We start from the raw sequence: 25,079 nt of genomic DNA on the forward strand, positions 1-25,079 counted from the left end.
CAGGGCCTCTGTATAAGGCTGTGTGGGTTGTGCACTGAGCAAGGACTCCACCTTGGAGCAGGGATCTGATTTGCATCCAAGGCAGAATCCATCTGTACACTTCCTACAGCAAGCTTCCAGCAGAGGGCAGAAAAGGCCGTGGCTTCAGGAATCAGCTCTGAGAGGCGTGGGGAACGTGAGTGAGGAAGGAGCACCCTTTCCTAGCTCACAGGGGCATCATATGGGTAAATGGAGGCCCTGATGTTGTTGGTATTCATCCTTGATGAGGAAGAATGATTAAGGTTTTGATGACTTGACAGTTACTTAGGCATAAAACGTGTGAGGCACAGGGGAAAGAGCAAGACTGACCCACTTACTGACTTCATTTCACTTTCACACAGTGAACAGAACCTACACAGACAGTTAATTACAGTTGTGATAAGTACCAGAGAGAAAAAAATACAGGAAGCCCTACTCCTGCCTGCAGGGTGGAGAATGCTCTAGTCAAGGTGAGGCCTGAGGATGTATAGCAAAGGGAGGGATGGGAATGAGGGAGCGTGTGTGTATGTGTGTGTTGGGGGGAGCGGGGGACACACACCGAGCAGGCCCTGAATAGCAGGGGCAAAGGAACCTATGTGTTGAGAAATCAGGCTGGTGGCCACCCAAGGGGTATAGGTAGGGATTGGATTATGTTCTGTTTCTTGACTTGGTGCTGGGTACACATGGGCTCTTGCTTTGTGTTAATTCCTCAAGCTGTTCAGGTATGGTGCATGCATTTGTCCTTAAACACATCACACCAGCGCTACTCAGCATGTGGCCTGTGATGAGACAGGGGCTTGACCAGGATAAAAATCAGTGCACTGCTCCCTCCACTGGGTAGGTCTGGCCACAAAAACAGTGTGTTCAGTGTCACAGTTGGCTCACAAGCTCTGCAGACCTGCAACAAACAGGCTTGCAGGTGGCACCAGTTTGTAGACCCCACTTTGAATAGCACCTGCTATACTTTAATATTAAGTTAATGGGACTAAAAAGACCAATGTTGCTTGTGCCAGAGAGGAAGGAGAGAGAGATAAGAAAGAATGCTGAAGAAGTAAGTTATAAAAGCAGAAGAAAAGTGAGTACAGGAAGAGGAGGAGAAGAGAAAGGAGGAGGAAGAGGGGAGGACAGGCCACCCAGGAGGCACAAGAGTTCAGAGGGACAGAAGCAAAGCAGAGCCTGACCCACAGAGACCAGACCTGCACTCCTGACTAACTCAGGAAGAGAAAATCGGTCCCACCAGAAATGAGAACTCGCTCGGCTTTGCTTAGATTAGGGTTTTCACCAATTCCTAGAATGAAGAAAGTAGACGTTTATATTAAATTGGACTTATGTGTTCGGTCATTTTTCCTTATCGTTTTTGGGTCTCTATAGGTACTGTGTTGAAGAGTGGTTGCCAGGGCACAAGGTGGACAGATTGGGTGGGCAGCGGGGCACCACTCCTTACATCATTCACTGGGAGTGTGTCACCTGTGGCACCTAGTTGGAGTGGAGAAGAGACCTAGGAGGAGGAGGAGGACGATGACAGTGGAAGGGAATGCAGAGGAGAAGAGGGAGAATGGAGCTTTCAGCAGCAGGCCTGGGCCCTGGGGCACCTGAGGGCAAGTCTCTGCCTCACTTACCCTTTTGGGGAATATTTTTCTGACCACTTATTGTTGAACTTGAACAGACATCCTTTTTTCTTTTCTTTTCTAAAAAAAAAAAAAATTAGTCAATTATAATTGGAAACATACATTTACATGCTTTATATGTCAACTACATCGAAGTAATATTTCTTGTCTTTATTTCAATTTGGAGAAAGACAGATATGAATTCTTATGAAATGAAAATCATAGCACTGACCAAGTAAAAATAGCAAGCTCATGTTAATAGGTAGGAAGGCTAAAATATTACAGAAGTCAACATGTCAAATTATTATATATAGTAATATGTATAATAATGTGTATATATACATTTAATACAAATACTAAGAGTTAATAAAGGATTAGCCTTTTGCATACTACATAGGAAAGGCTTTTTAAGGCAGAAGTACAGGGCATAAAGCAGTGATTCTCAATGCTGGGTGATTTTGCCATCCAGGGGCTATATGGCATGTTGGGACTTCTTTTTTTTTGTCATGACTGGGAGGCAAGTGCTATTGGCCTCTGATTGGTAGAGGCCAAGAACACCAACTTTGTAAAACTCTGGCATAAACCATACTGGAAAAGACAAACTGATTTGTCTAACTCAAATTTTAAAAAGGTTTAACAAAAAAGGCATATATGAACAGGTGATCCTTAAAAGGAAAAATTCTAATAAAAATTTTATTAAAAAATAGGTTCTGGTCATTTAAGATCATCCCAAACTTCAGTGGTTTATTTATAGGTGTTATCAAACTACGGCCTGAGGGCCAAATTGGCTCAATGCTTGTTTCTGTAAATAAAGTTTTATTGGAACACAGCCAGGTCCATTTGTTTATATATATTTATTTCTGGTGGCTTTTGTGCTACAATGACAGTGTTGAGTAGCTGCAAAAAGACTGTAAGACCAGCAAAGCCTAAACTATTTATTATTAGTCCCTTTTTATTTATTTATTTATTTTATTTTATTTTTTATATATTTTATTGATTTTTTTACAGAGAGGAAGGGAGAGAGATAGAGAGTTAGAAACATCAATGAGAGAGAAACATCGATCAGCTGCCTCCTGCACACCCTCTTCTGGGGATGTGCCCGCAACCAAGGTACATTCCCTTGACCGGAATCGAACCTGGGACCTTTCAGTCTGCAGGCCGATGCTCTATCCACTGAGCCAAACCGGTTTCGGCTATTATTAGTCCCTTTTTAGAATAAGTTTGGTAAACACTGATTTAGAAAAACACAGGTTTACTTCTCCCTCATGCTGTTTATTGATCACAAGTTAGATGAGGTCCTGCGCCATTGACACTCATGGAGCCTAGGACAGAGATGCCTCTGTCTAGAACAGTGGTTCTCAACCTGTGGGTCGCGACCCCTTTGGTGGTCGAACGACCCTTTCACTGGGGTTGCCTAAGACCATCCTGCATATCAGATATTTACATTACGATTCATAACAGTTGTAACATTACAGTTATGAAGTAGCAACGAAAATAATTTTATGGTTGGGTCACAACATGAGGAACTGTATTTAAAGGGCCAGAAGGTTGAGAACCACTGGTCTAGAACATCACTGGCCCCATGGCAGAGAATGACAACACAGGGCTCCTAAAGCTTTGGTCACTACCCTCTCACTTATGCTCACACTTCTTTGTCATGTCAAGTCACATGGCCATCCCTGAGTACACAGAGCAGGGATATATAATCTTCTGAAATATTGATGAGCAGTAACAACCTGTCACAGCATGTTTAACCACATGCACGGTGCAAAGAAATTCAAAGAGAAACATTGGTGGAATATCATTCTATGCTTTTCATTTGTCAAACACAGAAAAGTCTTATTATTTCTAGTAGTGATAAAGGTGTAGGGAAGAGTGTGTCCATATCTCGTTAATGGGAGCCTAAAGTGGCAATTATTTGGTCATCACTATATGCTCATTTTAAATATGCAGACTCATTGACCAATTGACTTCACTTTTAGAAATCCACTAGTAAGAAATACTACTGAGAATGTGTCCACTTTAGGGATTGGTGACACTCTCCTCACTGGGTCACCCTAAATCAGAGAGGAGCCCCAGACTCAGTGGAGCAGTGATGACTCTACCAATAGAAATGTAAACAGTAGACGCTGGAAAGTGGTCATGTGAGTCCAGAGAGTACAGCTGAGATCAACTGCACCCAGGGGATACACTTACTTCTTCCAACAACCACTCAAACCAACAGATCTTTGCTCTATCTTTATGCCCTTCTTGTCTACACTGCTTTCTTCTTCTCATATTAACTTTTCATGTCCACCTAACCTTGTGCCTGCTGCATGAGAAACCCTCCCACCCTGAGCCTTCAAATGATAGATTCTGTCACCAGCCTTACCCTCAGGTCCAGATGTTTGGGCACATTCAGTCCTTGCCTTTTGGGCCCTTGTCATCACCCTTGAGTTTCCGGTTGAGTTATTCTTCTTTTGAGTCGCCTGATCCACCATTTGAGGCACAGGTGAGGTGGTTCCTGGGCCAAATAGTGATTTGTGAGTAGTTTCCATTGAGGTCCCTAATGAAGCTCCTCTTTCCTTTGTTAGTGACCTTCCTTCTGATGCTTCCTGTCTCCACGCTGTCAGGAAATCCTGCATCCCTATACCTTACTTTATCTTACTGTTTTTCTATTTTACTTGGAAATTTAAAAAGTTGAATAATGAAGTAATAAAGATATACTAAATTATTAACGTTTAAGTGAGGCCTTTTATTTTCAAATTTATAACCTGGTTTTTCAAGACTTGAAGAATATATATAGAGAGATTATTATAAGCTTTAGATATAAAATATTTCTTAGCCAAAACTCAAGGCCAGAAATCATAAAGGTAAAAGACAGGTTTGACCATTAAAAATTTTTAAAATGTCCACACTTCAGAAAACATCCCCACAATATTCAAAAATAAAAATAAAAAATTGCAATATAGTAAAATATAGAGGGTTAATATCCTTAATGACCAAAATAATCAACAAACAGAAGGATGTTCAGCTTTTTCCCCTCCAAGGACAGTGATTACAACGAGCATAATAGTAGCCATGGTGAGAATGAATTAACATGCACTAGTTTGCCAGCGCATGCAAACATCATCAGTTGCTTGTGCCCAGTTATACTATTATGTTTGTGTTTATGATGAGATGTTCTCTTCCCAATTTTCCCAGAAAAGTAATGTGAGAAGCATGGAGATTGGGACTTAAGAAAAAACTTGATCTAAGGCTTGGGCACTTCCAGTAAAGTACCAAGAATATGCTTAGTGCATGAATTCTCAGTAGTGGTGATGCTGCCCAAAAATTGATTCCTGGGGGGAAAATCTTACTCTTTTTTATGTATAAGGCATAAATAAATATATGTAGTCCCTAAATCAATATAGAATATCTTTGTGAAATTAAAATGTCATGGGGGTGTGTGTTCTTGATTAGGTAAAAAAACACATGCAAGTGGGCTCCCTAGGGCAGTGATAATGAAAAGAGGGCTGAGAAATGCTTGCTTAGGGTAAAACAGTTCTGAATCTGGGCTCCAGAGACCACACTCTGAGACTTACAGTCCCTCATCTGTACCTTGTGTGATTCTTGGTGGGGCGCTGGGTGGGTCCTGGGGACTCTTTGTTTCATTCATATCTGAAGTGTCATTACTGACCTCTCAAAAAAAATGGCATTCTGTTGAGATCTCAGAAAACACGCCCTAGAAAGTCTCATGGGGAGTCTCGCAGAGGTCCAGGGAGGAAACTTGCACACCCTGCAGTTGAAGGCTGGAGGTTGCATGTCTTCTAGAGCCTCCATGGTGCCCTCCTGTGTGTCCATCACTGAGTTTCTCCCACTCAGGGCAGCAGGACATCCAGTGAGAGAGCAGTCATCTGAACTCCTGGACCAGAGGCTCAAAGTGAGGTCATAAACCCCTGAGGGGTCCTGGAAACCCTTTTAGGAGATTTTTGAGGTCAAAACTGTTTTCATAATAAGGTGTCTTTTGGCTTTGTCACTATGGAGATCTCTCTACACATGGATCAAGAACTGCTGGTGCCTTAGGACAAATCAAAGCAGTGTCTCCAAACCATAGGAGTGGTTATTGCACTGTCACTCACCAGGAAAAAAAAAAAAGCCAGTTTGAAGAATGTTCTTGATGAGGCAGTAAAAACTATTAATTTTATTAAATTTCTATCCTTGAGTACACATCCTTTTAATAGTCTTTGTGCCCTAAGTCCCAGCTGGGGTCAGCTGTACCCTGTAATCACAGCTGTTTCTTTAACAAAAAGTCCTCAGATGTAACCGGTATTTGTGCCCTCTCTGGTGCTCCTGTCACAGCTCATCATCTTTCCCTGCATTGCTCCCTCCTTCTCATATTAACTTCTCATGTCCACCAACACTGTGCCTGCTGCACAAGAGACCCACACTGAGCTTTCAAATGACAGATTCTGTCACCAGTCTTACCCTCAGGTCCAGATGTCTGGGCACATTCAGTCCTTGACTTTTGGGTCCTTATCACCACCTTTGAGTTCCTGGTTGAGTCATCCTTCCCTTGAGTCACCTGATCCACCATTTGGAGCTTCTCTTGGATTCTGTGACCAGGTGAGGCTGTTCCTGGGCCAAATAGGGATTTGTGAGTAGTTTCCATTGGGATCCCCTCTGAGTGACCTTCCTTCTTATGCCTCTAGCTCCCAGATGTTGAGATCTCTGTACCTGTGTGACTCACTTTTCTCCTGCTATTTCTCTGTAATTATATATTTTTTCTTGTGTGTGCCTTACTTCCCTTCCCCCATCCCCAAATTCACCACCTGATCTCACTCTTTGTACAGCCTATTGAAATCACCCAGAGAAATTTGGGAGAATCCCAGAGCAGTGGGGCTTATCTCCTGGCTCCTGTGTCTGAGTTACAGCTGCCACAAGGAGGTGGCCACATTTGAGTAAAAATGGCCTGGTGGTTCATTTCAGCAGAGGAGGGGCCTTCTGAAGTTATTTCCCCAGGGCCCCTGTGTGGTATGGGAGAGATGGGGGTGGGAGGAGGGGTGTCTGTGTGCAGGGCGAGTCTGCCTCTTTGTTGAAAGAGATCACAATTTTCATTGACTGTGGACTTTAGAACCTGATCCCCAGTAGAGCAAGAATATCTCTTTGAAAGCCAGGAGGACAGTATATGCCCTCTCCTGGAAGACGGACAGATGAACTTTTTTTTTTTTTTTTTTAACATTCAAGTGCCACTTATGGAAGAAGCAGGAGTGGCTAAAAGTTGGAGAAGAGGTACCCAGGGAATTCAGTCATGGCAGTTACTGAGTATTTACCCAAAAGACACTGGGGCCACCTGAAAGAGCCTAACAGTTTCCTTTAACATGTTTTTGCGACATGTTTTTCCCCTGTCACAAACGGAGGGTTTCAGAGAAGTGAGAACTGTTACCAAAAAGAAAGACTACCACCTTTTTTGCATGCCAGAGTATAGCATGTATATTTTTAGTAGGACTATCTGTGTTTTTTTCCTCTCAAAATTTGGTGTCTTTTTTCAGGTGTTATTAGTATTTTTAATAAATATGATTAATTAACTGCAAAGTAAATAAAATAGGAACAAAGCCAAATCTGGAAGGGCCTGGCATCTTCTTAGCAGAGGGAAGTCTCAGTAGGGAAGTTACCCAAACAGAACAGCTTAACACAAGCCCTGGAAGCTCCCCATTTCTAACAAGGCCACTCTGACTGGGGAGTGTGTGCTGTTGCATAGTCACATAGATGTTCTTGCCCTCAGTCCCACAAACCTTTAGAGCACTATGAGAGTGGATTCCTCAGTATTGGGATGCTGGCCAGAGGGCATGCAAACCATCCATGCCTGCTCTACACTAGGGATAACAAGAAAGGATTATGTGGGTTCCATTTCTGTGCTGTGAGATTTCCCTCCAATAACTCTTAGTTTATACCAAGATCACATACTGATAGTGGTACCTGTGACTGTGCATAACATAATGATAAATCACAAATCATCTTTTGTCAGATCATCCTTCAAATTATGGGATATAGGAAATATGGTTTCTTTTATTTTTTTTATTCAGGTAATAATTAATGTCACATTTGTGCCTGGAGATTACTATCTAGCTTAGAAGAGACATACTACTTAAGTAGTAATTACAATGGAGTATGTGGAATCTTCCCAAAGGGCCAGTGCTGAGTGCTATAGGAACATGCAATGCGACCACTTAATCTAATTAACATCAGAGAACACCTTGAAGTAGACATTGAAGCCAACACCAGTGATGAACAGGAGATAGCCAAACATTTAAGGGAAGTAGTGTAGGGTCAGAATGTAGCATTCAAAGAGAGGAGCATGTACCAAGGATCAAAGAGGAGAGAAATGAAACAGGAGGAATCAGAGTGTCGGCTGGAGTTTTGAGTGGGAAAAGATGGAGTTGAAGAAGAAGAGAAGGGTTGGATTGGAGAGAGCATTGTCAATCACACTAGGAACTATGAGCATTATTCTAAAAGCAATAGGAGGTCATGGATAAGTTGTAAGCATGGGAATGAAACCATCAGATTTTAGTGTAGCAAAGAGGAGACAGAATCAAAAGAACTTATCAATATACTAAGGTAGATAATCAGGTAGTCAAGGATTGTTTACTTTTTGGCTTGGCAACTGGGTAACTAATTTCAAGTTAAATAAACTCCAAATTCCTCCCAATGGCCTGTGAGGGCCACATGATCTGGCCCCTCTCTACCCTTACCTTGTACCACCTTCTCCTTTCTTCATTATAACCCATAGTCACATAGATGTTCTTGCCCTCAGTCCCACAAACCTTTAGAGCACTATGAGAGTGGATTCCACTCTCAAAAGGGATGAGACCAGAACTTGGAGACACCTCTAAGTAAAAGACAAGGACACCTAGGGTTTCTATGGCTCTTGGAAAGACACATTTAAATTCCAAAACATTAGGGTATGGACCCAGGATGCTGTCCTAGTCCTGTATATAAACAGCAAACCCATCATTCTCCATTCCTTGTCTATGGAATGTAATCTGCCACTCACATAGAAAGATTCCATCAGCTCTTTTCTTGCTGCCTGTGGATATGCACGTGGGGGATATACGCTGCAATGTTAATCTGTCTGTTGAGCTGCTGATTATCAATAAAAAATTCTTTGCCCTGACCCAGGTGACTTGTGTTTCTGCAGTAGTCATATATCTAAAGAATATGACTATGCAAGTAGGGTAACATCTCATCCTGTCACAGTTCTCGGCAAAGCACATATTGGGCACAACTGCATAGATGGTTAGCACAGATCTTGAAATGGACAGGTAAAAAACTGAAATATAAAATCTCTCCCCAAATATATTGTACCCTTTCTCAGCAATGGCACCACCATTCACCCAGACATTCAAGCCAGAAATTGAAGAGCAAGCCTTGAGATCACTGTCTTTTTCATCCTCAGTTTCCAGTTTATCAAGTCATGTCAACTCAACCTCCAAACTGACTTTGAATTGGTCCTCCTCTCTCAGTCTTCACTGCTTGATCTGAATCTAGGTTACTCTCAACTCTCATGACATCTGCTCTCCAAATGGTTTCCCTATTTCCATTCTTTTCTATTTCCAAGTCATTCTTTACACAGCACCCAAATCAGTCTTGTCAAGTTTAAAATTGGATAGGGTCATTCACTGATTAGATCAGTCAATGGCTTCACATTACATTTAGAATATAATTCACCTTCCCACACCTTGACCTACAAGCATGAGCTGCCTCCAGCCTCCAGCCTCCTCTTCTACTGTCATCTTACCTTTTGAAAGTCTTTTTTTCTGTTGTCTCTTTTTAGGAACTGACCACATACTTCTTTTTCTTTTCTTTCCTAAAAAAGACAGAATACATATAATCTTTTATAGCTACACACATAGATCTCCCAATTGTCTATGCCAACAATTCTCAGCTTTTATGTTTGGTCTTCAAATGACAATAGCTAGGTGGTCATTGGTGACCTTAGGTGATGCTGCTTCATGGAGTAATGACAGAGAAGAAATTCTAAAGTGGCAGAGGCAGGAGAGACATGAAGAAAAGGAGACAATGAGTCCAGGTAATGCATTTCTAGAAGCTTTGTTGTGAACTGGAGGGAAGGGCTATGGAGGCAAGTGAAGTGAGATGGGGATCAAGAGAAATTTCCTTTATGAGCTGGGATAGGCGTGGGCATTGGTTAGGATGCAGATCCTTGTGAGAGGTTGATAGTGAATTCCACTGTCAGGCGAGGTTGAAGGATTGCCTTGGAGAGAAGGAGGGTACCAGAGAGGAGGAAATTCCCACCTGATAGGTTTCTATGAATTAGGAGGAAAATTAATCTCTTGAGAAAAAAAAGGGAGGCATCAATAAGGGCAGAAGTTTGAAAAAAAGAGCTCAGAGTTTGAAAGGATCATACAGGAAGTGGGATTGTCTCAAGGTGTGGAGGGATCATTTAGCTGAAATCGTGAAGACACAGTGGGTGTAGTGTGCTCTGCTGTGTGCCTCTTCCCAGCAGTGCCTGTTTTTAGATGTAGTGTGCAGAAAGCAGTAATAGGCTCCTTCAAGACCTTCCGGAGAGTTCTAGGAAAAGACAAAGAGTCAAGGCAGGTTAAGTATCTCCCATAGGTTACTGAAATGGTGGCTCTTGGATTCCAAGCTGGTATGAAGGGGTGTGAGGAAAGGCAGATGATGGACCGAACAAGGGAAAGGCCAGTGGACTGGTCATCCCAATGAGGTTGAAGGACAGCTACACAGGGAACACATTGTAGGAAGAAATCAGGGAAGGATATTTTAAAATTCATTTTTTAAGATTGTGCTGAGAAGGGGAAATCAGAGGTTGAATGATTATTGTAGAAGGAGCAAACTCAAGGATTTGGTGTCCAAAAAGGAACTATTTAATTATTGGGAAGTTTGGCCAGGTTTGAGTGGTGAAAGGGCCTGTGGATAGTCTTAGGGTGCAGGAGGCAAAGAATTGGTGGAGGAAAAATAATTGAAAATTATCAGATGAAGGATTAGAGAAATCAGAGTATTGAATGGGCCTGTTATTCATATACTAGAGGCCCGGTGCATGAAATTCATGCACTGGGGCGTGGGGAGGTGTCCCTCAGCCCAGCCAGCACACTCTCCAATCTGGGACCCCTCAGGTGATGTCCGACTGCCGGTTTAGGCCCTGTGGGATCAGGCCTAAACCGGCAGTCAGACATTCCTCTCACAATCCAGGACTGCTGGCTCCCAACCACTCGCCTGCCTGCCTGCCTGACTGCCCTAACCGCTTCTGCCTGCCAGCCAGATCACCCACTAACCACTTCCCTGACAACCTGATCAATGCCTGACTGCTCCCCTGCCAGCCAGATCACCCCCAACTGCCCTCTCCTGCTGGCCCAGTTGCCCCCAACTGCCCTTCCCTGCTGGCCTGGTCGCCCCCAATTGCTCTCCCTTGCTAGCCTGGTCACCCCTAACTGCCCTTCCCTGCTGGCCATCTTGTGGTGGCCATCTTGTGACTACATGGGGGCAGCCATCTTGTGCAAGGCCATGATGGTCAATTTGCATATTATCTCTATTATATAGGATACATTGAAGGTGTCCAGGATGATGACAAGACTTGAAATAGAAAAACTCTAAGTCAGCTTTGAGTTCTGCTAGGGAGTGGAAGGGAAGTCCAGGGACGATACTGATGAAGTAGTGAATAATTCACTGAATGGTTAAGCCTCAGCAAAGGGGATGGGGGAGCAAGGGGCTGGCTGGAAACAGTGCGGAGCAAGGTGTGACATACAGCCTGCCTTGTACATTGAGGTGAGTGATAGCAGAGAGAATATGCAGCCATGTCTTAAAAGAGAAAGCAGTGTGCTCTTGGGAAACCACCTTTCAGTTAAAGGAGGTGCGGACTAAACCTCTATGAAGTTGTGGATATAGGAGAGCTTGGTGATTGCAGAACAGGCAATTTCAAGGGGTGCATATTATAATGGCTCTAAATGCCTTCCGCTTTTCCTATCATTTAATGAAGGCCTCAAAGGAAGAGGCAGTGAAAGGGAATTGGAGAAACAAATAGTACTGAGCGTCATGACTACAATCACAGAGAGAGTGCTCGTGACAAGATCCAATCAGAAAAACAGGCTGCAGCTTCGCATTCCCCCTCCTGATGCCTATAAGAGGAGGGCAATCCTTACCTTTCTTGACGAGAGGTGTGCTGGCTGCCTCCTGGGGCTCTGCTGGCTCATTTGGTTCAGGAGAATCATTTCTTATCACTGATAAGAGAAACACAATTCATTTCAGAAGTCAGATGGGCTAAAGAGAAAGTGCTGAAGGAGCTCAATGTGAGAACAAGGGGATGGAGGACATGTGTGGCCCAGGGCTGGGGACCTGCTAGTCTATAGGGTTTCCTGGCTCTGCCCGGAGTCAATCAAACTTGTGGTTATTGTGACTTGCGTAACTATCACAGAACCAGAGAGCAATTGCTCGCAGAGGAGGGCTCAGTTTGGCCCATTGGTTGGATTCCCCTTACTCAATGGAAGATGGTTGATTACAGGGACTCTCAGTAGCCCTCACTCAGGGAATGAGGCTGACAGCAGTGGAAGCGGTGACCTTGAATTCTGTCAGCCACAGTGAAGGTGAATGTCTGCCATATAAAAAATATATGTTATTGCTTAGACGTCTATGAATGGGTATTTTTAACCTGCTCTACCTGATTATTTCACCTTAAGAAATAGTGAAGGAGGCTAAGTGCCTTATATATATCAGCTGAAGAAAGCAGGAGCCAGGAGGTACTTGCTAGCGCTTATTAACAGCAAGTAAATACAACTGCTCTTAGTTTCTGCTGCACTAAGAAAGATAGAAGGGCTCAAAGCCATCACAGACAGAGGCCCATCTCAAGAAAGCTGTCACCTTTTTGTTTTCACAAGGCTATGACATCCATCTCAAATTCTGGCCTATTTAGGAACAGGTAACTGGGGCAGGTGGCAAGCAGTCGCTAGACCCTTTAAACAATTTGTTGCATTTAAAACTATTTAAATAATATTAATTTTTAAAAATCCAGAAATTTTGAAGGTTGACAGTGATTGTTTCCCACAGTTAGGGTGGGGACTGGGAAGGAGGGCCATCCATGTCTGGGGTACTGATTCAGTGTTGGGGCCACACAGTAGTTTTGCTTGCTTTGCATTTTGATGGAGCAGATTTGAGCCTTGCCTTAAAGTGGCCTCAGAGGGTGGCTGAGTCAAGCAGTCCTGCCCTGGCTCAGTGCTTCGTGCTTTCCCCGGTGCTCCCGCCACAACCCCTCTGAAAGAGGAATGTTCTCCCTTTGCAGACCCCTTAGTGGTGTTTGAATTTAGGTCCAGTGGGTATTAGGAGGGCTCCCATCCCTTGTCATTGGTGTCCCCTTCCCAGTCCACCTTGCCTTCCCCAGGGACTCTATCTCCCTCTAGGACAGTGATGGTGAACCTATGAGACGCGTATCAGAGGTGACACACAAACTCATTTTTTTTGGTTGATTTTTCTTTGTTAAATGGCATTTAAATATATAAAATAAATATCAAAAATATAAATCCTTGTTTTACTATGGTTGCAAATATAAAAAAAAATCTATATGTGACACGGCCCCAGAGTTAAGTTAGGGTTTTTCAAAATGCTGACACGCCGAGCTCAAAATGTTCGCCATCACTGCTCTAGGAGCTCAGGTCTCCTGTCTGCCCAAGCCTCCAAGGGCTGGGTGAGCAGCCAGGAGCTGCACCGTGATGGTGGTGAGGAGCAGTGAGGAGAGCCCTGTCTCTAGAAGATTCAAATGGCTTCTCCTCTTTGCAGACATAAAAACTAAGGCAGACTTAAGTTGCTTAAATCAAAATTACCTGGCTCGGGGGCTGAGGGAGCCTGGGGCATCTCTTGAGTAACTTCTTTATCTTTTACTTGAGGGGTCGGTTGGTCACTGGACACTGAGCAGAAGAAGAAAAGGAATTTCAGATGCCAGAACCAGCAAGCAGGGATCAGAGATGGAGGAAAAAGAACAATCCATTCTATCAGGAGAAAACAATGAGGCCCCGACTGAACACCAAGGCCTAGTGAGGGTGAGGCAGAGTGGGAGAGTGAGCTATCATTTGCTTTCAATGGCTACTTAAGATTTAATTATGGTACTTACTTTTTTTTGTGTGAAAAATCTAGAATATGGAATCTTACATTGTTATTCACTCTATGATGATGTTAACCTTAATCATATATTAAATATGTATATGTATTAGAGGTGTAGAGGAAACATTATTTGGACCAAAGAGGACCCCTAATTCTCAAAATTTATGACAGCTACTATTTCTGGCAGCACCTAAAATATACCATGGTATATTTGTCAAACTCCAACTCCTTTATAATGATGCTTTGTGGTTGATAAGTGACACAGTTTCAGAAACTAAATCAGGTCCAGCAGACCTTTCAACATGTTATCCTCTTTTCTAATAATTTTAATACCACTACTCTTAGAATTCAAACCACATGAAAATGAATACAGTTGAAACTGAAAGGCCTGTAATCAATCAGAGGGTGGGCAATCAGGTGAGGGTGGTGGATGTGAGTCTTGCCCAAGTTACTTTTCAATCAGAACAGTGTGTTTGAGTGTTGGCTGGACAGGGCTGTTGGACATCATAGAATCACACTGGCTGTGGCAGCGACACTGAAAGTGGTCCTGTGCCAAGTCGCTGCATTGGTTCCCCTCTGTCTTTTTCTTTGTCATACACAGTTCTTTCTCTCAGGGTTCCTACCACCAGCCTCCTGGTTGGCAGGTGCGTATCCTCCCTTCACAGCTCCCTTGAGCTAAACTGAGCCAGCCTTAAGTACATTACCTTGCACAGTAGCAGGGGGAGTGCTGGGCACCTGTTGTGAGTCTTCTTCATCATTTATGTGAGATGTCAAGTTGGCTGTTGAAGAGAGGAAGGAAAATCATTACAGGTTAGATGGACAGGGTGTGGGGGAGGAGTGTGAAAGGTAAAAATGCCTGGGGTAGATGGAGAACCAAGGTCCAAGGGCAGAGGGTTGGGCTGTTCCAGGGATGGAAGCAGGGCTCTGGGCTCCACACTCAGGCCCTTCATAGTGTACACAATCCATCTTAGAAAAGGCTGTATATGGGAGGTGGGTGTATGGAAGGGGCAGATTAACACAAAGGTGGGACCTTAGGGTTGTAGACATGGCCACAGGCACCCAGGCTGGCGATGTCCAGGTGTTGGACTGAATCTGTATCTCACCTGGAGTAGTCCTTCCTTCCTGGATGACTCTTGGGAGAGCCTTGGCAGGGCCAGCAGAGCTGGGTGGCTTGTCCAGGATCTTATTGCTGTGCTGTGGGATTGCACTGGGCTGATTGACTCTCGGCACAGGGGTCGGGCATCTCAGTGGGGGTCGCTGGGGTGCAGGCAGTGGCGGCAGGTTCTGATGGGGGCTTCTACCTCTTGAGTTGGTTGGGACTTCAAAGACGGTCACTGTGGCTCCTCTCCATCCTCCACAGGAAGCGACAACTGGAATTGTAAAGGAGCACACATCAGCACCCTAGAGACTCAGAATTATGTGGGAAAGGGATTTCTTTACACACATGACTTCCAACAGGTTGGGGGGCATAGAGGTATTCATTCTCCCCCCAGGTGCAGATAATTGATTTATCATCATTGCCATCCATTTGTGGCCTCTTTTTAATTTATGAATTTGAGCAGTGCTATACTAACTGTATCTAGCCTCGATCTAACAACAAAGTAGTTTCACACACGAAGTTGAGTTTCACTTTGTCCCCAGGGATTTAAATTTTTTAGATTTTCCTTAATTTTGCCTTCAGAATTTAGACAATTATGAACAATGCTTTAATTGAATAGATTCCCCTGTTTTAATAAATAAGCATATCATGCTTCCCTGTAGCAAATAAGATAAAATATGAATTTCTTTTCATAGTGTTTCTTGTTTCTGCAGACTAAGCTTCTGTGCCTCCTCACCTTGTACCCTGTGATCTGGCCACACCCAACTTCCTTCCCATCCCTAGTACCCCAGGCCCATGACTTTTCCCAGGCTGTTCCCTGGCATGGCCAATGGTGGTTTTCTCTTATGATTCTTCTCCATCATTTATTTCAGAAGTAAAGTTGTTTCAATCAGTGAACAGAAAAAGGCACGTAAGGTAGGATTTTGGAGAGGGACCCAGAAAAAAAATCACAGAGTAATAGATCAGGAAGGAAGTTTGAGCTCAGCTAGGTCAGGGGGGCAAGCCTGACTGTCAGTCTTGTTTGGCATGGCCTTTGAGAACAACATTTCTCCCAGAAATGCCGCAATACTGCCAGGAGCATGGGCCACATGCTTGCCTAAAGGGTGACTTTTCTCTTTTGAGGCCCCTTGAGCCCAAGGATTCATTTCTCTCTTTGGGAAGGAGCCTTTGGATGGAAAAGTGCTGGAGAGCTCTCAGCAATAGTGCTCTCCTGGTCTCTCCCCTGCTGTTCTCAGATAAGTGAACCTTGTGTTTCTCCTCAAACCTGAAACTGTTTTACCATCTGCTCCTCTTTCTTCTTTTTTCCCCCAATCTCTATTACCATTCCTTTTTCTACTCCTTTATTTATTCAGTTCTTTCTCCCTCTAAGTGTCTTCATGCTCCATGTCTTTCTCATATCCTCTTTCTGCCTCTGTGTCCACAATTCCCCTCCCTTTCTTCTCTCCTCCAGTGTCACACTCTGCCTCCCTGCTATTCGCTTTAGTGGAGTGATTAACATTCAAGGCCCTGGTATTAGGAGATCCAGGTAGGACTTCTGGCTCTGCTCTTAACAGACAAATAACTTTGGGTAAGTTACTTTTACTTAGAGCTTTAATTTCCTTGTATGTTATACTAGAGGCCTGATGCACAAAGATTCGTGCAAGAATAGGCTTTTCTTCCCCTGGCTACCAGCACCTCCTGCACTCTGGCCCGGAGTCTCCTTCCACCTCTTGCCTTGTCACATCAATTTGCATATTCCCTCCTTATTGGCTGTGGGTGCCTCCATCTTTGTCTCAGAGTTATGGTCAATTTGCATATTCCATCTTTATTAGATAGGATGGGGATAATTGTGACTTCACAGGATTATTTTAAATATATGAAATAATCATATGAAGTACCTGGGATATTGCCTGGCACATACTAAGCACTCAAAAAGAAAACAATACCACCAACAAAGGATATACTTATTATTATCTCTCTTTACCCATTACTTTTCCTCTCTTGCTCTCCTTGTGCTTCCGTCAGAAAGGGTCTCTGGAACTTTGCATTTCCTCATTTTATGCATTCCTTAGAGACTGTCCAGTATGCTAATTGGTACAATTTTCCCAAATTCTTAGAACAGGTCAGACAGAAACATATGTGCCCTCTAGAAAGTCATCTTAGAGAACCAGGGCTAGAGGCTACTCTTGCTGCCATATCTGTGAGAGAGCATGGCCCACACCTTCCCAAAGAAAAAGTGGGCAATTAAAGTGCCTCTTTTACATGGGCCCACATGCCTGTCTGGGGCTGGAAAACAGCCCAAACTTTCAGCATAACAACCCCCCTCATGCTTCTATAGCCCCAGAGGTATTTAAGAAGCATCATACCATTTCTGAAGCTCCTCTGAATTGCCACCAGGTTGGGGTATTCACGTAGATTGATCTGACTGAACAACATTTCCAGAAATGACAGATTAAATGGCTCCTCCATTTTGGTGAGAATGTTGTATACCACTTTGGATACAGGGACCATATTTCTACAGGCTTCCATAGACTCCTTTAAAACAGAATGAAGGATTATTATACACAATTATAAAGATAGAGTTTTGTTATATATTTGTGGTTTTCTAAGTTGTAATAGAGCTATTTTGCTCTTTTAAGAAGGAATTTAATGCAAAATGTATAGTCAAACTCTCTAATGTAGAAAAATCACAGTTTTACCTGTTTACTTGGGAACTTCATATATACTTTGATAGTCATAGAAATAAATAATTTAGCCTTCTTTAAAATAAGTCTGTTTTGTAAACCTTATTTTAGGTTTATTTGAGGGAATAGAGAAATCTTAAGAAAGGAAAGTGGAGTCAAAGACTGTTATGGTATAATTCCATTCTCTAAGGCTCTGGGCAGGACACTTAAGCAATTGACCCAGTGGTCAGTAACTAGTTGTTATTCTGTTGATTTTTGTTAGCCTGTGTTCTCTTTTTGCCTCTTGGACTTGAGATGGCCCAAATAGGTTCTAGCCATAGGGAAATGACCCAGAGAATTCTTCTTGATGAGAGGATGGCTAAGAAGACAAATATGGCAAGAGAGAATTGATTGTAAAATGTTTATGGAGCACCTACTAGTCTAGTCCTTGTGTACAAAGCAATGGAGAAGATTAACATGGTGCTCTCTTATTGGGGGAGGGGCACTGTCAGGCAAAGAAGATAGGCATCCTATATAATAAAAGGCTAATATTCAAATTGTTCCCTTGACTGGGAGTTTGCCTAGGAGTTCGACCAGGGGACAGGGCAGGCTGGCCAAACACCTGCAGCCCCTCCCCTGGCCAGCCCCACCCCCGATCGCCCCCCCCCCCACCCTGATAGGGGCAGACCTGCCAGAAACCACCTGTGCACAAATTTGTGTACTGGGCCTCTAGTTAAATAATAAACACAAATTAAATAAATATCCAATTATTGTTGAGAGAAATTTTATTAAGAGAAATCATAGGAAGAATAATGAGGGGGGTCTTAATTAGGAGTAGGTCAAGGAGACATCTCTGAGAAATGACAGCTGGCTATGATCTAGAGAGGGCTTAGAGCCAACCAGGCCAATACTGTGGGAGAGGGTTCTATCACTGCTAACACTTCCCTAGGCTCAGGAATTGCTTTCAACACCCCAAATTATATGAAAAGAATGACATTTTTATACACATATGCCGGGGTCCAACCCCAGCGGGTCCAGGGGTCCCCAAAGGCGTAGACGGAGTCGGCGAAGAAGGAATGACACGGAGACAGTGTTCAGTTGATCAGCAGCCTAGCCAGGATCTCCAGCCAAGTTCTGGTCTGGATCTCCAGAGAGGTTCTGCTTCGGAGCTCCAGCCAGGTTCTGTAGCCATGTTCCCTCGCTAGGTTCTTCAGCCAGGTTCTGTCCAGGTTCTCCAGCCAGGTTCAGTCACCAGGTTCTAGTCAGGTTCTCTTGCCAATTTCTGTAGTCAGGTTCAGTCCAGGATCTTTTGCCATGTTCTCTCCAGCAAAGTTCTTCTGCCTGTAGGTTCTGTGTAGGTTCTGTCTGTAGGTTCTCTCTTCTAAGTTCTGTGTTCTAAGTTCTGTCTCTTTCTGTCTTGTTACAACTGTATTTATACCAGTTGATTCAATCCTATCAATCTCTATTACAAAGGTTAGGGCGTTTCTTAGCTCCATTCCAGGGAGTAAAGATTATGTAGCTTAAGCATGATTGTTCGTAGTTAAAGTGATTAATTACCCGCCTGGCACTTAGTTGAGGGGTTTTATTCCCTCCCTAACTTCAGGGGAAAATCCCTACCTGGGGAAACAACCTTTCTCAGAGAGGAGACCTTGGTTAAAACACATAGTGCCAAGAAGGTGAGCAAACACTTTAAGAACAGTATGCCATATATGCCAGGTCCTTTGAAACAGCAAGGATGGACCGTCTCCCGGCACACATAGACATATCCCATTGCCTGCCTTTTTTTCACATTAGAATGGACCATGGGTGCCATGCTCTTAGGAATTAAAATGGTGCCATTAGTAGGATAAATGGTGTCCCCTCCCTCCAAAGATATGTCCACTTGAAACCTGTGAATGTGATCTTGTTTTTTTAAAAAAGGTATTTTCTGATATAATTAAGGATCATTTTGGATTAGGTGGGCCCTAAGTCACAATGACAAGTGTTCTTAGAAGAGAGAGAGAGGAAGGGAGAAGACACACAAACAAATAAAGTGATGTAGAGACGGAAGCAGTGATTAGATGTTTTTATAAGTCAAGAATACCAAACATTTAGGGGACTGTCTAGGGCGGGGGGATAAAATGGATACATATGTAATACCCTTTGTAATACTTTAAGCAATAAAAAAAAAAAAAAAAAAGAATACCAAACATTGCTGATACCACCAGAAGAAAGTCAGGGAACAGACTCCCTCAGAAACTCTAGAAAAAAATCAACCTTGGCAACACCTTGATTTTCGATTTCTGGCCTCCAGAATTGTGGGAGAATACATTAAAAATTTTTTTTTGATTTAGTGATTTTATTTGGAGAGAGAGAGAGAGAGAGAGAGAGAGAGAGAAACATTGACGTGATGTTGAACTTATTACTTATTTATGTATTCACTGGTTGATTCTTGTATGTTCCCTGACTAGGGATTGAACCCCCAACCTTGGTGTATCAGGACAAGGCTCCAACTAACTGAGTTACTCAGCCAGAGCCATTATTTCTTTTAAGTCACCTGGTTTGAGATCACCCTATGATATCCTTTTTTTCTGCCAATGAACATTTGAGTTCAGGCCTTCTAAACTCTAGAAATCCAGTGTGTGTGTGTGTGTGTGTGTGTGTGTGTGTGTATGTGTGAGGGGGAGGGGGGTGCTGCTTTGGGACTTCAACAATTGGGCTCTTGGTGAGAACTGGGTTGTTATGTGAATGTGGTCAACATGACTCACCATGTACATTTTCTCAGAGATGAAGGATTTGTCTCGGAGGCCTTCCAAGAAGGGAAATGGCTTGCATATGGCATAGGAGATCTCCAGCTTCTGGAAGATGAAGTGCTGGCGAAGAGTTTCTTTTAAGTCTCGGGTGATGTTGAACATCCTATGGAAGGGGCAAAAGAAAAAAAAAAGGGAAGCAAAGACATTGTGGAGCTTGGGAAGCTGCCCTCTGTGTTTAGTGAGCATTCTGGCCCCAAAGGCATCCCTGAGCAGTCTGCAAAGCAACATCTGCCTCAAAGATTCTGGTTATAGGACAACACCCAGCAACAATGGAGGCTAAAAGTGACCAGTGACATGACTCTGAAATCCCAAAGGAGCTGCTGGTTAAACATCGGGCAGGTATTAAAAATAGTTAATATTAATTGAGAGCTTCCAGTGTGCCAGATTTTAAGGATTTCCCATGAAGTGACTTATTTGACCTTCACAAAACCTTTGATTACTATGATCGCAGCCATTTTTATTGTCAAGGACACTGAGACATAGAGGGGTTTAATAACTCACCCTAAGTTGTGCAACCTGGAAGTGATACAGGTGAATAAATCCTGACTTTCTGGTTCCTGGCTCCCCCAGGCATAAGCACTATGGTCTGTGGCTACATTGAGCTGAGTTAAGATTTCCTAGACTGCAGCTTAAGGCACACACAAGCCATGCTTATGTAAAAGGGATGGCCCCAAACAGGCAAAAAGATGGAAACAGGATAAATGTTAGATTAGAAACTTTAATAAATCACCTACAATCTTCAACACACAAATAGGCAAAACATAAATAAAAACACAAAGAATATAAAAGACATAATTAGTAAAGGTGACTTGACTGATTTATGTATCAATTTCATATCTTAGACATGTGCCTTTTCCCATGCCCATGCCACATTTATAAAATTCCCCATTTGTAGGTCATGAGAAAATAGTAAGTTTAATTGGCAGGAAATTGACAGATGACATTTCCTGACCAATTGTCAAGAAGAGGGAGGCATTGACAAAATATTTATTCATCTAGAGATATTTAAAAAACAAAATGAACAGAGATCCCATTTTTCCAACTCCATTTTATGTCCAAGAGAAAATGGAACTGTATTTCCCAGGATTTAATCCCAGTGGCAGATTGAGTACCTCATCTCTTTCTTTCTTTATCCTCAAATCCTTTAAGTTGACAGAAAAAAAGATATTATAAAAAAGAAAATCCAGAACAGTACTAGAAAACAAGAAAAAATGCCAGGGGTGGGCCTCTATAATTGTGAAGAAATCCTGGAAGATAGAGAACAAATGGGAAAGAAATCTCCCATCCACGACATGCATGAGGGAAGGATATTGTAAAGAGCACAGAGCTAGAGAAAGTCAGAATGAACACATGACACGCTAAGAAGAGGAAGGGGCTCTGGAGTTACATTTAGGACAACTAATTATACAACAGCTTTCAGAACAGAACACTCCCTTGGTTCCTCACTCTTAAAAAAAGTGCTTTCTGTGATTGTTCAATTACAGTTGATATTCATTATTATATTAGTTTTCAGGGTTCAGTGTAGTGATTAGATATTTATATAATCAATGAAGTGACCCCCCTCATTCCTTGTCTGTTATGATTTCCAGGGATGAAGCACAGAGAGGTTAAGAATTCTGCCCAAGGTATTCGGTGGCAAAGGAGAGCTCATCTGACCAAAGCCCCATTTCTCGCCAGCACCTGATGCCACATCTCATCTACGAGTGTTCAGATTTTTATTATGTGAAGAAGTCTTAAAAATGAGCAAATAAAAGACAAACATCCACGTAGAAAAAAAGCAGAAGACATAAACAGGCAATTATATAATTATGCAATAAATATAATAAAAAACAGGGCAACTCACTAGTAGCCAGAACAGTGCAAATAAAGAGAACTTAATAACAAGTTTGCCTCTCAAATGGACCACGATAGAAAATAATAGCACCAATCACAGACTCTCCTGGTGGAAGCTGAAGGCTAACTTAGTAATCATGGCCAAATGTCTTAAATATGTGCTCCCTTGAGTCCCAGATTCCACTTCTAGGAATTTATTTCAGGTAAATAATTATGGATATGTTGAAAGAAAAACTGTAAGAAGTTTACAATACACCACGGAGGAAATGAAATGTACCCTCCTTATATCCTCCTTTCTCCCCCGCTTCCCAACTACCTCGAGTCACTGGCACAGTGGATAATTAATGAGTTGCCATTTGGGGCAGAGTGCAGGATCACAGAGCGTGGATGAGCACGGTGGTGAGCAAATCTTGTCTCACCCACAACAGGCTAGAATTTAGGGAAGAAAGAGTTGAGCTGTGTGTGTGCCGCCCTTCTGTCTGTCCCCCTGTTCAGTAGTCTCCTATTAAATCCCACACACCCTCTATCTCTTTGGAAAACACAGTTTTACAGAGAGTGAGCCACACAGTTTACGCGGTGGAGTTTCACCCTGCAGCTGCTGCCAGGAAATGAAACTTAAAAGCCCAATCACCAAAAACGAACAAAGCAGCTAAGTGAAAAACCCACCTGGATGCTGAGTTTTCCACCTGCTCCTTCCCTTCTGTGGTGCAGGGGCCAGCCAGAGGTCGCTCCTGGAAGACTAGAAGACAAGCAGGGAGATACCAGTGGGTGAGGCAGGAAGTCTGTGCTTGCCACAGGCAGCAGGGAGGGCCTGGCTTCCCAGGAAAGAAAAGTGAAAGTATAGTGAGCAGTTGTGCAGGAAGCCGAAGGCTGAACTTGCAGCTTCACTCCACCCCCAGAAACTGGTGAGATTACGAGGGTACCTGGGGTTGCTGCTGGTGGTGGTGGGGTGTTCCCCATCCAGTCCAGTCTGGGAGGGGGAGCAGAGGGGAGGAGGTGTAGGGGTCCAACCCCAGGGTCCTGGGGATCTGAGAAGCCATGGGGGGTCTGCTTCCCTACCCACCTCTATTTCCCATGACTTGTCTTTTTCTACTTTTTGGGTAATGAAAATGTTCTACAACTGGATTGTGGTGATGGTGATAGTCACACAATTGAGTACATTTACTGGAAACCATCAAAGTTTAAAAAACAAACAAGAAATTAAAGGGGAAGTGAGGCAGCTCAGAAATGCTTATAACACACTATATAACGCTGAGCATTGGGGCTGCCCCCAGCCCCATGTCCTAACACTGGCCCTACCTCCTCCAGTCCCAGGCTCCCTGCTCTGCTAGGCCAGCCGTCCGTTTTCTTTCTCAAGCCACCTCAGCAAGGGGAAGGGACAAATGCCAAGCACACTTAGTCCCCATACAAAGTTACTGCCTCACCTCAGAACGACTTTGATTCCTTTGAATTAGGCTCCCCTGCCTTCTTTCCTTTGGGTAAACAAGTGGCCCCCTGTCTTCCTCCTAGATCTGGCCATGCTCCTCCTCCCCGGAACTGAGAAACTGAGAACGCCCTCAGAGGTTGGGGGGAGGGACAGACGCGGCAGACAGGACAGACCCTGATAGGCCTTTTCGCTTTTCTTTTACCCTTTAGGTGCCGCGCCTGAAGGATCCTTCAATGGACTGCTGTTCTCCCTAGAGCTGTGGGAAGACAGTCAGGGAAAGCCTAACGGAGGGCGATCCTAGGCCAGCGCCATGGCACAGCGGGGCCAGCAGATGGCAGGTGGAGACTGTGATCTCAACTGCAGGTCAGTCCTGGTGTCTTCTGTCCTTCATTTCTGGTAAGGTGGGCATCTACTCTTGTTACTCTGTCTACCCAGCCTCATTCTACAGGTATGCAAGAGAAGGAGATAACAAATAAATACATAATGAGCACATTCTGTTTTTAAAATTAAAGTGGGAAAATTTAAGGCCACATAATTCACATATTTCCTTTTCTCACATCCCGAACCCTCTCATTTTCCCCATGCCTCCTCTATCCCCACCCAAAGACAGCTCTGTCCAAAAAAGGTCTTTTTAGAAAAATTAACATCCCAGTCAAGTGCCTGAGTGTTGTCAAACTTTTTCCAGTTTCCAGGTAGTTGGGAACCAGTTTTATTTGGAGCCCGAGAGTCGATCTAGTGCCTCTGAACATTGTTAAGAGGAACTGAAAATAGGTGGTGCCCAACAGGGACTAATATAATCACGTGGGGAGCATGTGTTGCTTTTTTTCTTTTTTAATTCTAGGATGTAATACCCATCTGGTTAGAGAAGGAAGCAAATATTCTTTTAATATGCACGATTAAAAATAATTTTAAAAATGCAAGATAAATACATCAATATGTTCTTGTTGGTAAAAATTAAATGTATAATTTATGGAAACTCCTGCAGTGTGGTGGGCCCTGAACACCCAGCACAATCTCTTCAGGCAGCAGAAAGCATGTCCTGATCACCACTCCTCCACCTGCTCCCATGACATTTGAAGATGAGTGAGTAGAGCTAGTAGTCCAGTCAGCCTTTGGCGTTCAGGCAGGAAAAGAAAGGCACTGAGAAGTGAGGTCATGGGTAATGCTGGCCTCATAAAATCATTTAGGAAGTGTTGCCCTTACTTCCATTTTCTGGAAGAGATTGTAGTTGAAATGGTTTGGTGGAATTCACTAGTGATACCAACTGGACCTGGTGCTCTCTTTTGGAGAGGGGCTATTAATTATTGATCCAATTCCTTTAACAGATATAGGCCTATTCAGAAGATCTATTTTTCCTGTTGAGTTTTGGTAGTGTGTGTCTTTTTTTTTTTTTAAATATATTTTATTGATTTTTTACAGAGAGGAAGGGAGAGAGATAGAGAGCTAGAAACATCGATGAGAGAGAAACATCGATCAGCTGCCTCCTGCACATCTCCTACTGGGGATGTGCCCGCAACCCAGGTACGTGCCCTTGACCGGAATCGAACCTGGGACCTTTCAGTCCACAGGCCGACGCTCTAT

The 25,079-nt window shown here is 43.4% G+C and overlaps 2 protein-coding genes across 2 annotated transcripts in view; one reads left to right on the forward strand and one right to left on the reverse strand.

The window, feature by feature from the left end:
• SP110 (SP110 nuclear body protein) overlaps positions 1-22,872 on the reverse strand; it is a 35,137-nt gene extending 12,265 nt beyond the window's left edge. The window contains exons 1-12 of the mRNA XM_059703492.1: positions 22,739-22,872; positions 20,195-20,342; positions 17,151-17,319; positions 14,810-15,076; positions 14,411-14,485; positions 13,430-13,513; positions 11,759-11,836; positions 9,382-9,450; positions 6,072-6,221; positions 5,205-5,285; positions 3,997-4,128; positions 1,638-1,706 (exon numbers count right to left, since the gene is read on the reverse strand). Of these exons, the coding sequence (XP_059559475.1) occupies positions 1,638-1,706; positions 3,997-4,128; positions 5,205-5,285; positions 6,072-6,221; positions 9,382-9,450; positions 11,759-11,836; positions 13,430-13,513; positions 14,411-14,485; positions 14,810-15,076; positions 17,151-17,319; positions 20,195-20,341 (1,321 nt within the window). The 5' untranslated portion in view covers position 20,342; positions 22,739-22,872. The remainder of the gene's footprint in view (positions 1-1,637; positions 1,707-3,996; positions 4,129-5,204; positions 5,286-6,071; positions 6,222-9,381; positions 9,451-11,758; positions 11,837-13,429; positions 13,514-14,410; positions 14,486-14,809; positions 15,077-17,150; positions 17,320-20,194; positions 20,343-22,738) is intronic.
• A 757-nt stretch (positions 22,873-23,629) lies between these two features.
• LOC132238322 (nuclear body protein SP140-like protein) overlaps positions 23,630-25,079 on the forward strand; it is a 70,742-nt gene continuing 69,292 nt past the window's right edge. The window contains exon 1 of the mRNA XM_059703459.1: positions 23,630-23,861. Coding sequence (XP_059559442.1) covers positions 23,809-23,861 — 53 coding nt within the window. The 5' untranslated portion in view covers positions 23,630-23,808. The remainder of the gene's footprint in view (positions 23,862-25,079) is intronic.

This window comes from Myotis daubentonii, chromosome 7 (genome assembly GCF_963259705.1).
Source record: "Myotis daubentonii chromosome 7, mMyoDau2.1, whole genome shotgun sequence".
Taxonomy (NCBI): Eukaryota; Metazoa; Chordata; class Mammalia; order Chiroptera; family Vespertilionidae; genus Myotis; species Myotis daubentonii.